This window comes from Semicossyphus pulcher, unplaced genomic scaffold, assembly GCF_022749685.1.
Source record: "Semicossyphus pulcher isolate SPU_LCO1_2020_fin unplaced genomic scaffold, fSemPul1.0.p SCAF_12, whole genome shotgun sequence".
In the NCBI taxonomy this organism is placed as follows: domain Eukaryota; kingdom Metazoa; phylum Chordata; class Actinopteri; order Labriformes; family Labridae; genus Semicossyphus; species Semicossyphus pulcher.
In genome coordinates, this window is record NW_027211626.1 from 21,159,615 (window position 1) to 21,176,468 (window position 16,854).

General features: G+C 41.7%; 1 protein-coding gene across 1 annotated transcript; it reads left to right on the top strand.

Annotated features, from left to right (window-relative positions):
• The first annotated feature begins 380 nt into the window (after positions 1-380).
• LOC138588637 (high-affinity choline transporter 1-like) lies at positions 381-12,069 on the top strand. The gene is made up of 8 exons (XM_069658866.1): positions 381-564; positions 3,599-3,715; positions 4,587-4,742; positions 5,400-5,548; positions 5,667-5,810; positions 5,939-6,092; positions 11,025-11,242; positions 11,402-12,069. Exons 1-8 carry the CDS (start codon positions 381-383, stop codon positions 11,921-11,923), a joined length of 1,644 nt encoding a protein of 547 aa, XP_069514967.1. The 3' UTR covers positions 11,924-12,069.
• Positions 12,070-16,854: the final 4,785 nt, after the last annotated feature.

Below are 16,854 nucleotides of genomic sequence, written 5' to 3' on the forward strand. Positions count from 1 at the left end.
CATCTGACGTTGAAGCTGCGGGGTGCACAGTGGTCAATTTATAAGCACAATAAAGTAAAAACCGCAGCATACATGTTAAAAAAACTCCAACAGTTTATAATGTACTCGATACAACTTTGAAATGATAAGTATCCTCACTATGAAAGATGTGAAAATTCGCCTTCTCTGTGCAATGGGCCCACTCAGGATTGACTAAATTACGCTGAAATATGCACCAAATGGAAGTTTCACAAGTGTTAAACCATCTATTTTCACCAGAGGGCATAACTGTATAAGTTAAAAAGGAGTGTGAGCTTTTCCTGTTTCCTATCTGGCATTTTACAGTCACTGTACAGTCATTAAAACACCAGCTAGTGCGGAAGCCAGTCATCCAGTCTATCATGGCTGTCAACGTCCCAGGAGTGATAGTGATGGCAGCCTTTTACCTGCTGGTTCTGGGAACCGGCATCTGGGCTTCTTTCAAGTCCAAAAGGGAACAAAAGAGAAGTGCAGCCACTGGAATGGATATGGCCCTGCTGGGAAATAGAAACATCAGCTGGGTGGTGGGAATCTTCACGATGACAGGTAAGGAGAGCACAGGTGACAATTCTGGGATGTAAACTGCAGGAAAATGAACAAAGCCATGATTATTAACGGATTCTAGCATCTAAACAAGAATAATTTCACGTTTTTTTCTTTGACAATTAAGATTATTAACTATTTTGTTAATGTGCACAAGATGTAAATACTTGAAAAAACATGGACACTTATTAGTTAAGTTAGACACTGGTAGATAGATGAGATACGTTGTAGTTCCCAATTAATTCTGAACACTGCCAAATAAATTATTTGAACTACTCTTTTTTAGCCATTTTTAAATTAAGTTAGTTTTTAAATTCGTTTTTCAATTGCATTAATATTTTGATGCGTTAGTCAAATCAGGGTCTAAGGAGGTGAAGTCAGTGATGACTCATTTTAGAGTCGCTTGGCATTTTAACATGTAACAATACACCCATACGCTAAACACGCAGCACAGGTTCTGAACCCGTCTGAGCGTAAAACAAATAAATGCTCTTCCATGACTTTGTAAGCATCCAAAAAGAAGAGCTGATCTTTAAGAAGATGAAAGAGGTTACAGGCTATAGCCTGCTGGCCACACGAACTGTAGAGGTTGAAGCCAAGCTACGCAAGGCTTGCTTTTTTTTTTGTTTGGTTAAGTGATGTCTAAGAGATAGTTCATATAATAAAAAAAGGTGCTCTGGGCTTGGATGCCAGATGATGTCTCGCCTCTTGAGGACTCTGAAGCAAACAGGTCCACTTCTATTGTGCTATGTTTGCACCGTATTTCTTCTAGCACTTCTGGATGAAGTTTCATTCCCCTGAGGGTGGTAATCTGCCACCACATTCTGTGGTCCTGGCAAGTAAATGGTCTTGAGGCCGGAAAAGCAAGGGAAAGCCAATAGATGGAGCAGTCATGCAACTTGTGTTGACAGATTCGAAATGTTGCCCCCTTGCTGGTTGACATGTTAGACAGCCGACTTGTTGTCGACCTGACAAGAACATGCCATGGCAAATTATGGCGCACCAGGTATGTAGCCTTACCTAGAGCTCAAGCCAGTGTATGTGCTCTGTCATCTCCCCTGTTGTCCACAGCCCTCTAACTGCTCTGTGCTGCCAAACTGCTTTCCATGCCAAGTTCAAAGCATCTGTCACTACCACTTTGCAAAATGAGGGCATCAAGGCCAATGAGTTACCTCTGGCCAGATATGCCCCGTCTTGTCAAGCAAGGATCAGCCAGTCGTCTAATTATGGGAGGATTTGCCTACCAATGGCTTGCACTGTGGCCAGTGCTGCCCAACTGCACCTCGTGAAGACTTGTGGAGCTAGAAAAAAAAGGAATCGGAGAACATTGAACTTATAGAACTTGCCACTAGTATCTGTGATGTAGAGCTATGGATACATTGAAAGTGTCCTCGAAATCAATGAATGTGAACCAAATTTGCTGTGGAATGTCTTTAGCACATCTGCTAGCATGTGTCAGGATAAGAATTTCAGAAATTTGTTCTGGAGCTACTTTGTGGATGGCACCCTTCAGAGAAGTGCCTGTGCCTCTTTGAAAACTGGGAGCCAGCATGGGAACTGAAGATTGTACCCTCGAGTAAGTTTGGCCACTACCTTTCCCCAAAAGTTAAGGGGCTGCTGGGAGAAGTGTCCAACAGCCATCCTTGCCCTGGTTCTTTGGCCCTTTGGGGGGGGGATACCAAAGACACTGTACAATGCACTACTCACCTGTCTGATTATTCTGGATGCCCTGTTCCAAAGCCCGCAGCTGTGAACCCTGCTGGCCTTGCAACCCTGCTGGAAATACTAAAGTTCGGAGGCCTGGCTAGTTGTGATTACACCCATCAGAGAATTCATGGGCTTATCAAAGTTGTGTGGGCTGAAGGTTGTTGGAGGGGCTTTCGCAAGAGCATGTCAACAGCCGCTTTAACCTAAGTTAAGGTGCATATGTACCTCTCATTAGTAGCCCCTGAAAACCAGGGTTGAGTTTAGCTTTATCGGGATAGACAATTAGTTGTAAGGTTTCATTTACAAGGTTACTCTTGTGCCTTGGTTTCATGCTTGTGGATTAAGACTGTACATTCATTTGTTTAACAGGGCTTATTTCTGTTAGTGTATTGGTTGGTGCTGTGGGTCATGGCAGGATTGGATGATTTCATTAATGCACTGTCAAAGGTGTATTAAGCAGCACTAGAGATCAGCAGCTCACTGGGAAACAGGGATTATTGGTAATAACCTTTATTTTTAGCTTCAGGAGGTACAGAGGCTTAGAGTTGCTATGGGTCTCTGGATTGGCCCGGACGCTTAGGGTGGGTTAGCTGAACCGGGAGATAGGTGAGTGTGGTAAAGTGGTGGCACACACACTCACACAACAGTTCATAGGGCCAGCTGTATCAGGGAGGAGCAGGCAGGAGACGTGGTCAAGGGAGAAGTGGGTCTAGAACCACGTAAGCCTCAGTAGAACAATCAATCCACTAGGGAGCAGGCAAAAGGTAAGTTGAAGCCAGGTGGAGGTTCAGGAAGCCAGCAGGTAATTGGTCACAGGACCATGCACAGTGACGAGTTTGACAACTGGGTCTCTGAGCCACACGAAACTATAGGTATGTTGACAGAAACACTCGCACTCTAGTGTTGTTGCAGGGGAACACCAAAAAGCCAATGGGAGAGGCAGACAGAAACCAGGAATGTTGAGGCAGAACTCATGGTCAAGGCTGATGTCTCACCTGAGAAGGTGAAAAACAATCTGGCCAAAGTGAGCAGGAGGGGCTATATACTGGCTTAATTGCAGATGAAAAGCGTACAGTTGAGCAAAGTTGGCTGATGAGGTTGGCATGGCCAATAGGCAGAGTGGAGCAGAGGTGGAGTGAATGGAAAATTACTGGGAGAGAGCAGGTGAGCGGTGGAGCAGAACTTTGACAGCGAGAGGCTGAGTTTAATCAGGAAGGTAAATTGTGCGACACGTCCTTGAAAAAAGAGTATGCCTGGTGTCATAATTATTCTCAAGAATAGTTGCTGGTTGTCAGAAGAATTCTGTGCTGTGTGTTTCTCTATCCTGTAGCTACATGGATCGGAGGAGGCCTCGTTGTTGGTACAGCTGAGATGATGTACACGCCTTCCATGGGACTAACCTGGGTGATGGTGATGCTAATAGCTTACAGCTCTTCTTTTGTTCTTGGTAAGAGTTTTACATTACATCTGACAGGATACTGTATGCTTGCATGAGCAAGATGATTTGCTTGATTGGCGTCTGTTTATGAAAGTTGAAAGACCTCCAATATATCAGCTATACTACAAAGAAAACCAATCTTCACATCTTTGTTCCTGATTTTATCCTCCAGTAGTCCAATTTAGTTTTTCAAAGAGACTTATACAAGGGGAAGTGAGGGAGTGTTATATAAGTCATCTGTTTTGTAAACACTATTTTTATCTCTACACAACATACGCCATAAAAATGATTCCATGTATCCCTGATTTATGCTGCCTCATGGGAGTTGAAATGTGCCACTATAGTTACTTACTATACTTGTTTAGAGAAAACATTCAAACTGGCATTAGTAACGATTCTTTAAAAAAATCTGTTAGATCTTGTGACTCAACAAATGCATCTTTAAATTTAAATGTCTATGAAATGCAAACCGTAAGCACAACACAAATGAAATGCCAAACTGATGACAAGGGAATAACAGAAATAAAGTTTTTAAAGTTTTACATAAATCATTTTATTAATAATATAATAATATAATAATATAATTTTAAGATATAATGAATAATAGAATATAACTATTAATCAACATATTTGGAATGGAAATTTGATCCATCCTGCTTTTTAGTGACAGTTGTAACTGACAATAATTTAATAAATAGCATTAAGGATTTGGGTGACCTCAAAAAGGAAATACAGAGATATAACCATGCAACTTGTTGCTGTATGTGACAATTCCATGGCCTTCTACATTACTTTTGTTACTCTTTTTATTAGTGCTTTTCTCTACACCTCAATTGATCTTATTTAAATTGTTTTGTGTTCTGTTCCTTTTGAAATCAAGCTGGCATGGTATTTGCCAAACCAATGAGAGATAAACACTGCATGACGATGCTGGACTCTTTCCATATGAAGTACGGCAAAGTACTAACAGCTGGACTCAGCCTGGTTTCCATTTGTGTTGATCTGATTGTGATGCCCACAACACTGATTGGTTTAGGTACAGATAAGTAAGCATTTTACTTTCACATGTTCATGTTTTTGCAACTGCTTGTTACCTAATCTGTTTAATACAATTCAAAGCAAACTCATACCATCCCAGCTAGAAATTATTTGTTCTCAGAACGTTCTGGGAATGTTACGTGCAATGTTCTGGTCATGTTTTGGGCAGGATTTTTTTTTTAGTTCCCAGAATGTTCCTTTTAATCGAAGAAGAACGTTCTCTGAAAACAGTTTCAAAAGTTGTGGTGAGAATGTTCAAATCACATTTCAGGAACGTTTTAATAGATCACGTTCTGATACTAACATCCTAAAAGATCCTCAGAATGTTGCAGTACGCATGTTCTACTTTTATGTAACATTAAGCAAATGTGAACATATCTTTAGAATGTTGCAATTAAAACGTTATGTTTTAGTTTAAGTTTTAATGTTACAAGAACTTTATTTGAAATGATAAACATCCTTAAAATGTTATTTGAATATTAGATTAAAGCATTTTCTTTGAAACGTAATTACAACTTGTAGGTAATGTTAGCCAATGTCATGGGAACGTTCTCTGCTAGCTGGGATTGTGTTGAGAAGACTACAAAAAATACGAACTGGTGATATTAACAGAAAGAATATTTGTAAATGTTTAGTGATTCAATGCCTTTCATAGGAGGAATCATGACTGTGGTCTTGGATTTGCCCTACACTGTGTGCATCTGGATCTCTGCATCTGTTGCCATTATCTACACACTGCTAGGAGGTCTTTACTCTGTGGCCTACACAGATATAATACAGCTTGTCCTCATGTTCCTTGGCCTGGTGAGTTTGCAGTGGCTTTTTGTTTTAAGAACACCCCTACACTCATCATCAAATATTCCAAAAGACAATCTTAAAAATTGTGTTTGTTTATCATTGACGTTTGTGTTTATCTCTGCAGTGGATCTGTGTTCCTTTTGTTTTGATGAACCCTCACTCCTTGGACATAAGCCAAACATTGATGAACAACACCTTACACGCTTCCTGGATCGGTACACCAGAGCTAAAAAAGACCTGGATCATGATTGATGAGTTCTTATTTTTCGTAAGGAAACAATAATATGACCTCAATCAATTTAAGGGTCAATAGCAGACACACATGTTAATGTGCCTACCCCCAATGGGGATTCCACACATATCATCTAATTAAACAACAAACCATTTGACTTTCAGGCACTGGGGAGTATGGGATATCAGTGCTTGCACCAGAGGACCCTGTCAGCTTCTTCCTTACCCATAGCCAAGAAGACATGCCTAGTTGCTGCTTTCATCTTCCTTGTATTTGAAATACCTCCCATACTGCTTGGGGCAGCTGCTGCATCCACAGGTAATATTGTTGTGCCTCTTTGTTTGTAGTCTAAACACTGAGTCAAACACTTTCACTGAGTCTGAAGCGAAGAAGTAGAGCTGGTCTACAACTACTAGCCCCCCGCATAATGTTGGTGAACCATAAACAGGACAGAAGAGAGTTCTGAGGAAAGACCACCTTTACCTTTATGAACTGAGGATGGAGATCCTCATTAGCTACATCACATACAGCTGTTAGATTGCTTTCTTCAAAGCCACCAGACTCCATTAACAAAAACTGGTAATTTTCCTCACAGAACACGGACTTGCTGCTCTACCACTGCCTCGTTACACATTGTAACGCACGTTAGTTCGCAACCGAATAACTGTAATATTTAAATCACTACCGAAGACATATTTTTATCGAAAGGCTTTCTTGTAACTTTACTTTTTTAGGTTTTATTCTGGGTATTTTATTTATTAATTTATTGCTAGTTTATTCAACTATTGGTTAAAATTGATCCTCCTTTACTTTTTACTCAATCATTGGTTTTTAAGTTATTCCTCTTTTATTCGCTGTGACTTCCTGTCTTGTGTCTTCCTGTTTTATGTAAAATTAAATTGGTAGTGAGGAAGAGCTCAGTTCTGTGAACGGTGCTGTGTCCAGGTGTGCGGTATGATTGATTAGTAAAGTGTCTAGCAATGGACATGATGTAAAATGTTTGCTGCAAGGGCGTTGGTGCCTTGTGGATTCAGGTGAGTGCCTGTTAAAAAATTAAGCATGTTACAAAAGATTAAAGTTGTCAATTAAATCTAAGCAGTGTAAGGAGCACACCAACTCAAGGCAAGTGTTGAGACTGTGCAGCCTGCTAAAATGCTCTTCACCTTGATGAAAAGAGGGGATGGGTCCTGAGATAAAAACACATTTTTGCAGTCCTTGACTACAATTATAAGACCATTTGAGTGTTTCTGACTGGTGATTGGAGGTATTAGTGGTGCCAACATGGATAACAACGTTCATGATGTAAGGATGTTTACTCAGCAGAGATGGGATCTGCTGAGCCAGGGAAGCCATATGAAGTAGCAGTTTTGGATCCAATGTGTCTAACTATGGAATCACCAATAATAAGTGAAGAAGGATGAAGGGGTTTGAAGGTGACATACCTTGAAGAGTGGCCCGGGTGCCTGAGCTGGATCACTGTTTACAAGGGATGAACTGCACACAACCAGGTCTTGAAGACGGGGTCCGTTGTTATGAGTGAACAGGAGCAGCAGCTTGGACACAGCTGTGGAGAATGTATGCAGGGCAGCAAGTGGGGGGAAGACCTCTTAATCAAGGATGGAAAACCTGTTGGTCAACTGGAGAGTCAGAGATGGAAAAGCAGGGAGCTTCCCACTACCCTAACGGGCAGTAGTCAAGGGCTCCCTCTGGCCAGGAGTGGAGCTAACATGGAACAGTCCATTTCTTTGGCGGCTGAGGTGGTGGCAGCAGGTCCCAAGGTGACCCAGGAGTCAAGAATCCGTTCTTCATATTACAATGTTAAAATTTCATTTAGCAGACACTTTTGTCCAAAGCAACGTACTGTACATCTCACAGTTAATACAACACAAGCAACGATCAAAACAGGCACTTAGTGCCAACAAACAGCTTCAAAGCGATCGGACACTGGTGCCAATGGGCAGTGTATAGGGCATTTGTCTTTTTCATAATAATAATAATTATCATTATCTTCATCATCATTATTATCAGCAACATAAACAAGGTCTGTATAAGTCATCATCATCATCATGAAAATCCTAGTCAGCATAAACCACATCCTCAATGTTATCATCATCAATGGCATCAATATCATTAAATGCAGAGGTGTTCATGAAAGAGCTGGGTCTTTAGCTTTTTCTTAGAGGTGGAAAGGGACTCTGCAGACCGAATGAAGTTTGTTAACTCATTCCACCACCTGGGTACCACAGAGGAGAAGAGTCTAGTTAGCGACTTAGGGCCCTGTTGTGGTGGGAGTACCAGGCACCTTTCATTGGCAAAGCGTAGTTGGCGTAAGGGAGTATAGACCTGGATGAGGGTGTTCAGGTAGGCTGGAGCCGTTTTTTGTTGCTGTTTTGTAAGCGAGCAACAGGGTTTTGAATTTGATGTGAGCGGCAACTGGGAGCAAGTTGAGGGCAAATCCTGAGAAACCAAGCAGCAATAAATCTGAGGACTGTCCAGCAGGTTTAGCCAGACGTAATAATTCTGTTACAGACAGTAAGTGCCATTTCGGTAGAGTGGCTCCACTTAAAGCCAGACTGATTTGATTCCAACAGATTGCGCTTGGACAGGAAGTCAAGGACGCGCTGAAGTATTTTTGACAGGAAGGGTAGAAGTGAAACAGGTCTGTAGTTTTCGACCTGGTTTGGGTTGAGGGTGGGTTTTTTGAGCTGTGGGGTGACCTGAGCTTGCTTGAATGCAGTGGGGAACACACCCACTGACAGTGAAGAGTTGATAATGTGCGTGACTGCAGGAGGTGGGGTGCAAGTGTGGGGGAAATGGTCTGTAGGAGGTTTGATGGTATTGGGTCCAGTGGACAGGTAGTGGGCTGAGAGTCTTGCAGAAGCTTGGAAACTTAGTCCTCAGTCAAGGGGAGAATGTGGTGAGTGAGACGCTATTAGCTGGTGGCTGCAGGCAGAGTTGGTCAGGCTCAGAGAACTGATTTCTGATGGTAGAAACCTTGTAAAGAATGTTGCAAGCATGTCTGGAGTGAGCAGAGTGGAGGTTGGGGGAGGCGGTGGATAGAGAAGTGAGTTAAAAGTAGAAAACCTTTTTCATGCATTAGTGGCACCACATATCTTGTTTTGATAATAAGTAGTCTAAGCAATTTTTGAACTGGCGGAAAAAGGTGCAAGTTGTTGATGGTAGTCACTGAGGTCAGTGGAATCTATGGATTTATGCCACTTTCTCTCTGCTGCCCTGAGCCCTGCCCTTTGCTCTCTGATGACCTCAGTGAGCCATGGACTAGAGGGGGTGTTACGAGCTGGTTTGGACACTAGAGGGCAGAGTTTGTTTAGAGAGTGTGGTGAATTCCTTATGAGGAGGCATGGTAGCCAAGACCTCATTTGAAAACTGGTTGGTGTAAGGGATCGGATGTTTCGGCGATATGAGTCCATTTGTGGAGGCGTTTGGTGGAGTTCCGGTGTAGAGACAGAGAATTGGATAAAGAAGTAATTTGACAGATGTAGGGGGGTGACGGTCAGATTTGCTGTGGGGCAGTTCCGAGGAAAAAAATGAAGTCCATTTTTACTCGGAAGTGTGGGAGGGGTAGGGACCTGTTTGAGGTCAAAAGAGGACAAAAGAGATAGGAAGTCTGTTGCCTGGTGCAGAGGTGAAGGCTTGAAAATGGAGACTTAGGCCCTTTCTGCCATCAGTCATTACGGGAATTGTCAACTCACTGCCCGGCAGAAGTGATGAGCTAGAGATGTTGGTGAGGACTCGGAAAGTGTACCGTGAGTGCAGTTTTCTGTGTGTTGCTGAAACCTGGTTGAATCAAAACCTCTCAGACTCCAGTGTGGCTCTACCTGGCTTCACTCTCATATGGTCAGACAGAGGTGTTAAAGCTAGTGGCAAGAAAAAAGGAGGGGGTATGGCTTTATTTGTGAACCAGAGATGGTTTAATCCTGCTCATATTACTGTCAAGGAGAAGATGTGTTGGCAGTTGGTATGCGACCACACTATGTACCAAGACAATTCAGTCATATCATAACAATACTTGTACATCCCAACCAAGGCAACTGCTGAAGTTCCACGTGAAGTTCTCCATGAAATAGTTGCCAGGATACAGACTACACATCCTGAGGCATTTTTAATAATATTAGGAGACTTCAATCATGTGAAGAAGGTTGAGGCCATTCTAAACAACACGGATCATCCACTTCACAACACCTTGATGGACCAAAGAAACAACAGTGGTGGACGGCTCCTCTCTCTTCGCTGCAGGACGGAGAGATATAGAAGATCTTTTGTACCCACAGCCATCAGACTTTTTAATTTTTAGTAAATGGTAGATGAGATGCCAGACAAGTGAATTTCTCTTTGGGAATCAATAAAGTTATTGCTATTACTATTGTTATTATTATTATACAGTATATTGTGAGTTGAGAGATATTTGTCCAGTTGATTGTATACAACGTATCAAGTATCTTGCTACTAAAAGAGAGATTTGAGATTGGTCTGTAGTCGTTAACTATTGAAGGATCTCAGTTGTTTTTCCTCAGCTAGGGTGTAATTACAGCACACTTTAGAGAAGCAGGGAAAGTACCGATGAGAGGTAATGAAAGGGGTAATGTTTACAATGTCATCTATAAAGCAATGAGAGACAGCTTTGAACAGTTTGGTGGGGATAGGATCGAGAGTACAGGAACTGAATTAGTTCCTCCAGATTGTTTTAGTTTATAGAGGAGAAAGTGGACATTGAGCTCATGGCAGTAAAGATGTGTAAAGGTATACTCTTAAATAAGTCCTCAAGAGAAAACATGGGTGACTTGACAAAAGTTTGACACTGGTTTTACAAAGGTTTTACAGAGATAGACAAAGAGGAAATGACACAGAGACAGGGAAAGACAAAGACTAAATACACTGGGGTGGTGAGGGTAATCAGGAACAGGTGAAACAATTAGGGGTCAGGTAAAAACTATAAGGGCAGAGCACAAGAAACAAGCAGGAAAACACACAAGAGCAGGAAGTAGAAGATGATCTGAACAATGAAATACAAATTAAATGCACAACTAAACAGGACGAACTCATGAAACTTAAAAGTATATGATGGTGAATAATATAGGGTAAAATGGATCCCTGCTGTATACCTTAATTTACCACAAGAATTCACTGCCAGTACTGCCACACCTAGAACCATACCTGTAGCGTGGCTAAAAACCATATAACAATAGCAACAGATTTCCAGTCTTTCCTTCTTTTGTCTCTGTGTCTCAGACTGGAACCTGACTACGTATGGTTCTCCATCTCCATATGAACGTGGGGAATCAGCTCTAGTTCTTCCCATTGCCCTGCAGCACCTCACACCACCCTCCATTTCCATTATCGGTATGGGATGCGTAGCCGCTGCTGTGATGTCATCGGTTGACTCAGTTTTGCTTTCTGCAAGCTCTGTTTTCAGTGTCAACATATACAAGGGTCTCCTGAGGCTTCAGGTAGAAACATGCATGTATTTTAATTTGTTCAATCATAGCAAACCAGTTGAATACATTGTTAACTGTCTATCTGCTAATAAGGTGTGAAAATTAGGAAAAGATCTATTTGAATGAACAGTTAAAATCATCTGCCCTTTATCTGTTCCTCTCTCTCCACAGGCATCAGACAGAGAGATTCAGTGGGTGATTCGTGCCTCTGTCGTGGTAGCAGGCTTGGTTGGTACATCACTTAGCAACCTGAAAAAGAGCATCATATTGTTCTGGATCATGGGTGGTGAAGCAGTCTACGTCATTGTCTTCCCTCAACTTGTCTGTGTCCTTTTCTTGAACATCTCCAACGGTTACGGGGCTATTATGGGCTTGCTTGTGGGAATTACATTAAGGCTGCTCAGTGGGGACCCATCCCTAGGGTTGGCACCAGTCATACACTTCCCAGGATGCACTCTTGAGGATGGTGTATATGTCCAGTACTCTCCGGTTAAGACCATCTCCATGTTGTCCGCTGTTGCTGCCATCTTGATTTTCTCCTATTTGGCGTCTGTGCTCTTCAACAAAGGCCTGCTTCCTGAGAAGTGGGATGTGTTCAAAGTGAGAGCCCAGCCCTCTCCCAATCCTCTAACACCAATAGGTGGAGCTACAGAACACAAAGATGAAAGAGAAGTTGAATCAAAACTACTCTGAAATTGGAGAATCTCTGAAATGGGGGCATTATAGAATTGCATTCTGTATTTCTATATTCTATATTCTAGAATTGGCATTGTAGAACATGCACTTCAACTGGTAGCAGCAAAGTCTGGCAGCTCTGAATTTCTCAGAATCTTTATTTTTGTTGTATTTTTATCATGTTTTGTCAGCTACAGATTCCAGATTTGAGAGTTTGTTCAAGAGAAGAGCTTCTTTCATTGAAACGGAGCAAATCTGGAGGATGCCACCCTATTCCAGCTGAGATGGAGAGGTGTTTTCGTGGTTGCCGTGCTGGTGCAGAGGTGAAGGCTTGGAAATGGAGATATAAGCCTTTTCTGCCATCAGTCATCATGGGAGGTCTCAACTCTCTGCCCAACTAAAGTGATGAACTGGAGATATTGATGAGATGCCAGACAAGTGAATTTCTCTTTAGGGATCAATAGTTATTGTTATTAGAGCCGATGATTAACACAAGCCCTTAGTGCAGGTGTGTATTGTAGAGCCAGTTATTTTGTAAGCACTATGCAGCAACATATTTTTTCCTGAACAAGCAAGTTAAAGAGTTCAGTAGGGCAGACCATCATTTTACCAGGAAAGGAGCTTGCTGGGATATTTTCTGTTTTGTGTCTTTATAAAAATAAAGCAGAATTTTACAAATAATGAGCATGTTTTGCAGAGCTTGAAACAAAATGAAGCATGATTAACAGATTATAAAAACAGTGGATTTCTTTCCCTCTTTTCTGTTTTCTTTCTCTTCACTTTTTCTTCCATCCTTCACTAGTTTGAACTAAACGTAAGCGGAGCATAACAAAGGGATGATCTCTTTGTTTAAATTAGTCTTGGGTATTTGTCATTGTGTTTCCCGGGTTGATAATGTGATCTCATGTGATGGTAAACACAGCTTCTGACCTTCTGACCTTTGACAGTCCAAGACTAACCTGACTATTTCCAAGCTCCCAGTCGTTTTCAGCACTGTTTTCCTTCCATGTTATTATTTCTTTAAATTTATCTTACATTTATTTGTCGGTTGCTTTCTGTGTAAATGGTGCTAATATTAATCTGTGTTTTACAAAAGGGGTTTAACGGGAATAAGATTTGTGCCGAAGAGGAGGGGACGTGGAGGAGGGTAATGGGTTCTGGTGGTCCGATTGTGGAGAGATGAGGGCGAGTGATGCGATTGAAGCTTGGAGAGGCTGGGTGGTGTGGCACGTGGAGCTTGGTACGGAGGCACCTGGAGGAAAAACAGAAAGGCTGCTCAGACACAATGTGCTGCGTGAAATCAACAATTAAAAAAAGGTTCTTTCACAAGAAACAATACTTGATACGGGCCGACATTACCAAGTGAAGAGATGGAAATCATCTGGCGCATGGAGAAGGAGAACCAGGACAAAATTCAGCAGCAGGTGATTAGTTGATTAGAAGCAGGTGTGCGTGTGTGTTTTTAGTCTAGGTAGAAAAGCACCCTGTGGCTTTGATTGATCGATTCTGCCACCTGGATTATGATGGATTTATTCTAGCTAATTTCATTACACCTTGTAACATCACACAGTTAAAATGGGTTGAGAAAAAAAAAAGAGGGTTAGGTCAAAGATTATTCATCGTTCTAAACACCCAACATAAGTGGAAGTGTTTATCCTAGGACCAAGGTTTTACAACTGACAAAACATCAGACAACAAGGGACAATGGATGAAAATTAGCTTTAAGCTAACTCCGGTACAATGCATCAAATAGTATCAGTTATGTTTAATATTATACATGATTCCTTTTAAGATAAATATTTACAAAAAAACATATGTTGAGATCTGGTTGGAAGATATTGGTTGTTAGTAAAATATTAATAATGATGAGAGATGATTATTAATTTCAATACAAATATGAGAATGTCATGAAATCACAGGACACACATATGCGAATAGTGACCAGGCAGGATGGCAGGCAGATGCAAAACTAGGAAATATTTGGTGACAAAAAAAGGCTTATAGTATCTAGGTATATCGGAGGCAGGCAGCAAAAGAGTGATACAGGTCTACAGTCCAAAATAGAAGTAGGATTCAACATCAGGGGAAACATAGAATGAACACGCCGGGAAAATGAATATGAACAACAGGTGAGTGGGTAGGAGAGTCTGGGCTGGTAAACAGGTGGAACCAATAAGGGCAATCAAACCAGAGGGAAACGCACAAGGGCAGGAAGTAAGACAAGACATGACACACAGGGCCAGAACTTACAAAATAAAACACGAAAACCAAACTTGTGTCAAGAGAGGGTTCAAACCGTTAGATGTGAGGGTGAACGTTGAACAAAGGGAGTGTGTGAGGCTAGGCCTGTTTCACTCCATAAGATGTCGAGAGGAGAACTTGTTATGTCACAACATTAACACCTTAAAGGTGCGTGTACACAAGGATATGTGTATGCATGTGTGTGTGAGGTTGATATAAAAACGAGAGACACAGGCGGATGAAGACAAGGCAAACAAAGACACGTATCCTGGTCCCTTAATCACACAGAAACCCTGCAGGTGAATTCAGGTTAAAGAGATCCTGAAATAAGCCGGAAAACTCTTTATGAGCTTTATTTTCTGAGTATCAGGATAAGTCTGTAATGCTCAAAAGTTATATTTTTTCCGTTGATAGTAGCAAGTCGTTCTCTTCATTTAAAGTGTATTTAACTTATTGTCAGATCAATATCAGTGAAACAATCAAGTAGGTGATTGTATAGACAATCACCTACTTGAAATAAGAAAGCAATATTTAACATTGTAACATGTCTTGAAGATAGCTGGAAATACTTGGAAGTACCTTTCCAGTAAGACACTTGATGTAACGATGTTGATGAACTACACTGAACAAAAACACTTTTGTTTTTGCTCCCATTTTTCATGAGCTGAACGCAAAGATCTAAGACTTTTTCTATGCACACAAAAGGCCTATTTCTCTCAAATATTGGCAAACAGTCTTTCTAAACATGGCCAGGATGACAGGTTGCAGGAAGTAGCGGTGGCTAAATGTTTGGTTTGGGGGCACTACTGTTTGATAATTGCTAACAGTATGTTAGCAATGAATTGACAAAGCACACAGAAATGTTTGGTGAGTGTAATTAAAGTACATTACACAACTGATGCCTACGGCGCGCGTCAAACTACACTGAACAAAAATATAAACGCAACACTTTTGTTTTTGCTCCCATTTTTCATGAGCTGAACTCAAAGATCTAAGACTTTTTCTATGTACATAAAAGGCCTATTTCTCTCAAATATTGTTCACAAATTTGTCTAAACCTGTGTTAGTGAGCACTTCTCCTTTGCCGAGATAATCCATCCACCTCACAGGTGTGGCATATCAAGATGCTGATTAGACAGCATGATTATTGCACAGGTGTGCTTTAGGCTGGCCACAATAAAAGGCCACTCCAAAATGTGCAGTTTTATTACACAGCACAATGCCACAGATGTTGCAAGTTTTGAGGGAGTGTGCAATTGGCATGCTGACTGCAGGAATGTCTGCAGGAATGACTGCAGATTCATTCGATGGCACTTTGGAGAGGTGTTCTCTTCACGGATGAATCCCGGTTTTCACTGTACAGGGCAGATGGCAGACAGCGTGCATGGCGTCCATGTGGGTGAGCATTTTATTGATGGCATTTTGAATGCACAGAGATACCGTGACGAGATCCTGAGGCCCATTGTTGTGCCATTCATCCATGACCATCACCTCATGTTGCAGCACGATAATGCACGGCCCCATGTTGCAAGGATCTGTACACAATTCCTGGAAGCTGAAAACATCCCAGTTCTTGCATGGCCAGCATACTCACCGTCACCCATTGAGCATGTTTGGGATGCTCTGGATCGGCGTATACGACAGCGTGTTCCAGTTCCTGCCAATATCCAGCACTTCGCAGCCATTGAAGAGGAGTGGACCAACATCCCACAGGCCACAAACAACAACCTGATCAACTCTATGCCAAGGAGATGTGTTGCACTGCGTGAGGCAAATGGTGGTCACACCAGATGCTGGTTTTCTGACCCCCCCGGACCCCCCCCGGACCCCCCCCAATACAGTAAAACTGCACATTTTAGAGCCTTTTATTGTGGCCAGCCTAAGGCACACCTGTGCAATAATCATGCTGTCTAATCAGCATCTTGATATGCCACACCTGTGAGGTGGATGGATTATCTCGGTAAAGGATAAGTGCTCACTAACACAGATTTAGACAAATTTGTGAACAATATTTAAGAGAAATAGGCCTTTTGTGTACATAGAAAAAGTCTTAGATCTTTGAGTTCAGCTCATGAAAAATGGGAGCTAAAACAAAAGTGTTGCGTTTATGTTTTTGTTCAGTGTAGTTTGACGTGCGCCGTAGGCATCAGTTGTGTAATGTACTTTAATTACACTCACCAAACATTTCTGTGTGCTTTGTCAATTCATTGCTAACATACTGTTAGCAAACATCAAACAGTAGTGTCCCCAAACCAAACATTTAGCCACTGCTACTCTCTGCAACCTGTAGACTGTTTGCCATCCCGTATTAAACACTCCTGGCTGCATTACCTGTATATGCAGTCCATGGCATAAAACTCCCCCATGGTGTACAAAAAAGTGCATTACAACAAAAAGAATCAGAAGTCAAATAAACAGATACATACTCATATTAAACATTTCTTACTAGTAGTACTAGAGATGGGGACTCATTGACACGTCACACTGCTCGCATACCTGCACATGCGTTGTTTTTGGCTAAAGTTGTTTATCTCAGTTACATGCACCAAGTCAGCTAAGACCAGGAAAAGTGATGTCTGGAAGTACTTTGACAAAAAAGACGACAATAACGTGCTGTGCAAGATATGTGGTGTTAAACTTGTATATCATAGAAATACTAGTTCAATGCTTAACCACATGCACTTAAAGCACAAGGAGGAGCCAGCGGA

Excerpts from the sequence above, each read along its gene's own strand:
- LOC138588637 (XM_069658866.1), top strand. The coding sequence starts at position 381 with ATGGCTGTCAACGTCCCAGGAGTGATAGTGATGGCAGCCTTTTACCTG. Across the intron at positions 3,716-4,586 it reads CAGCTCTTCTTTTGTTCTTG|CTGGCATGGTATTTGCCAAA; the intron begins GTAAGAGTTTTA and ends TTTGAAATCAAG. Across the intron at positions 5,549-5,666 it reads TCCTCATGTTCCTTGGCCTG|TGGATCTGTGTTCCTTTTGT; the intron begins GTGAGTTTGCAG and ends TTATCTCTGCAG.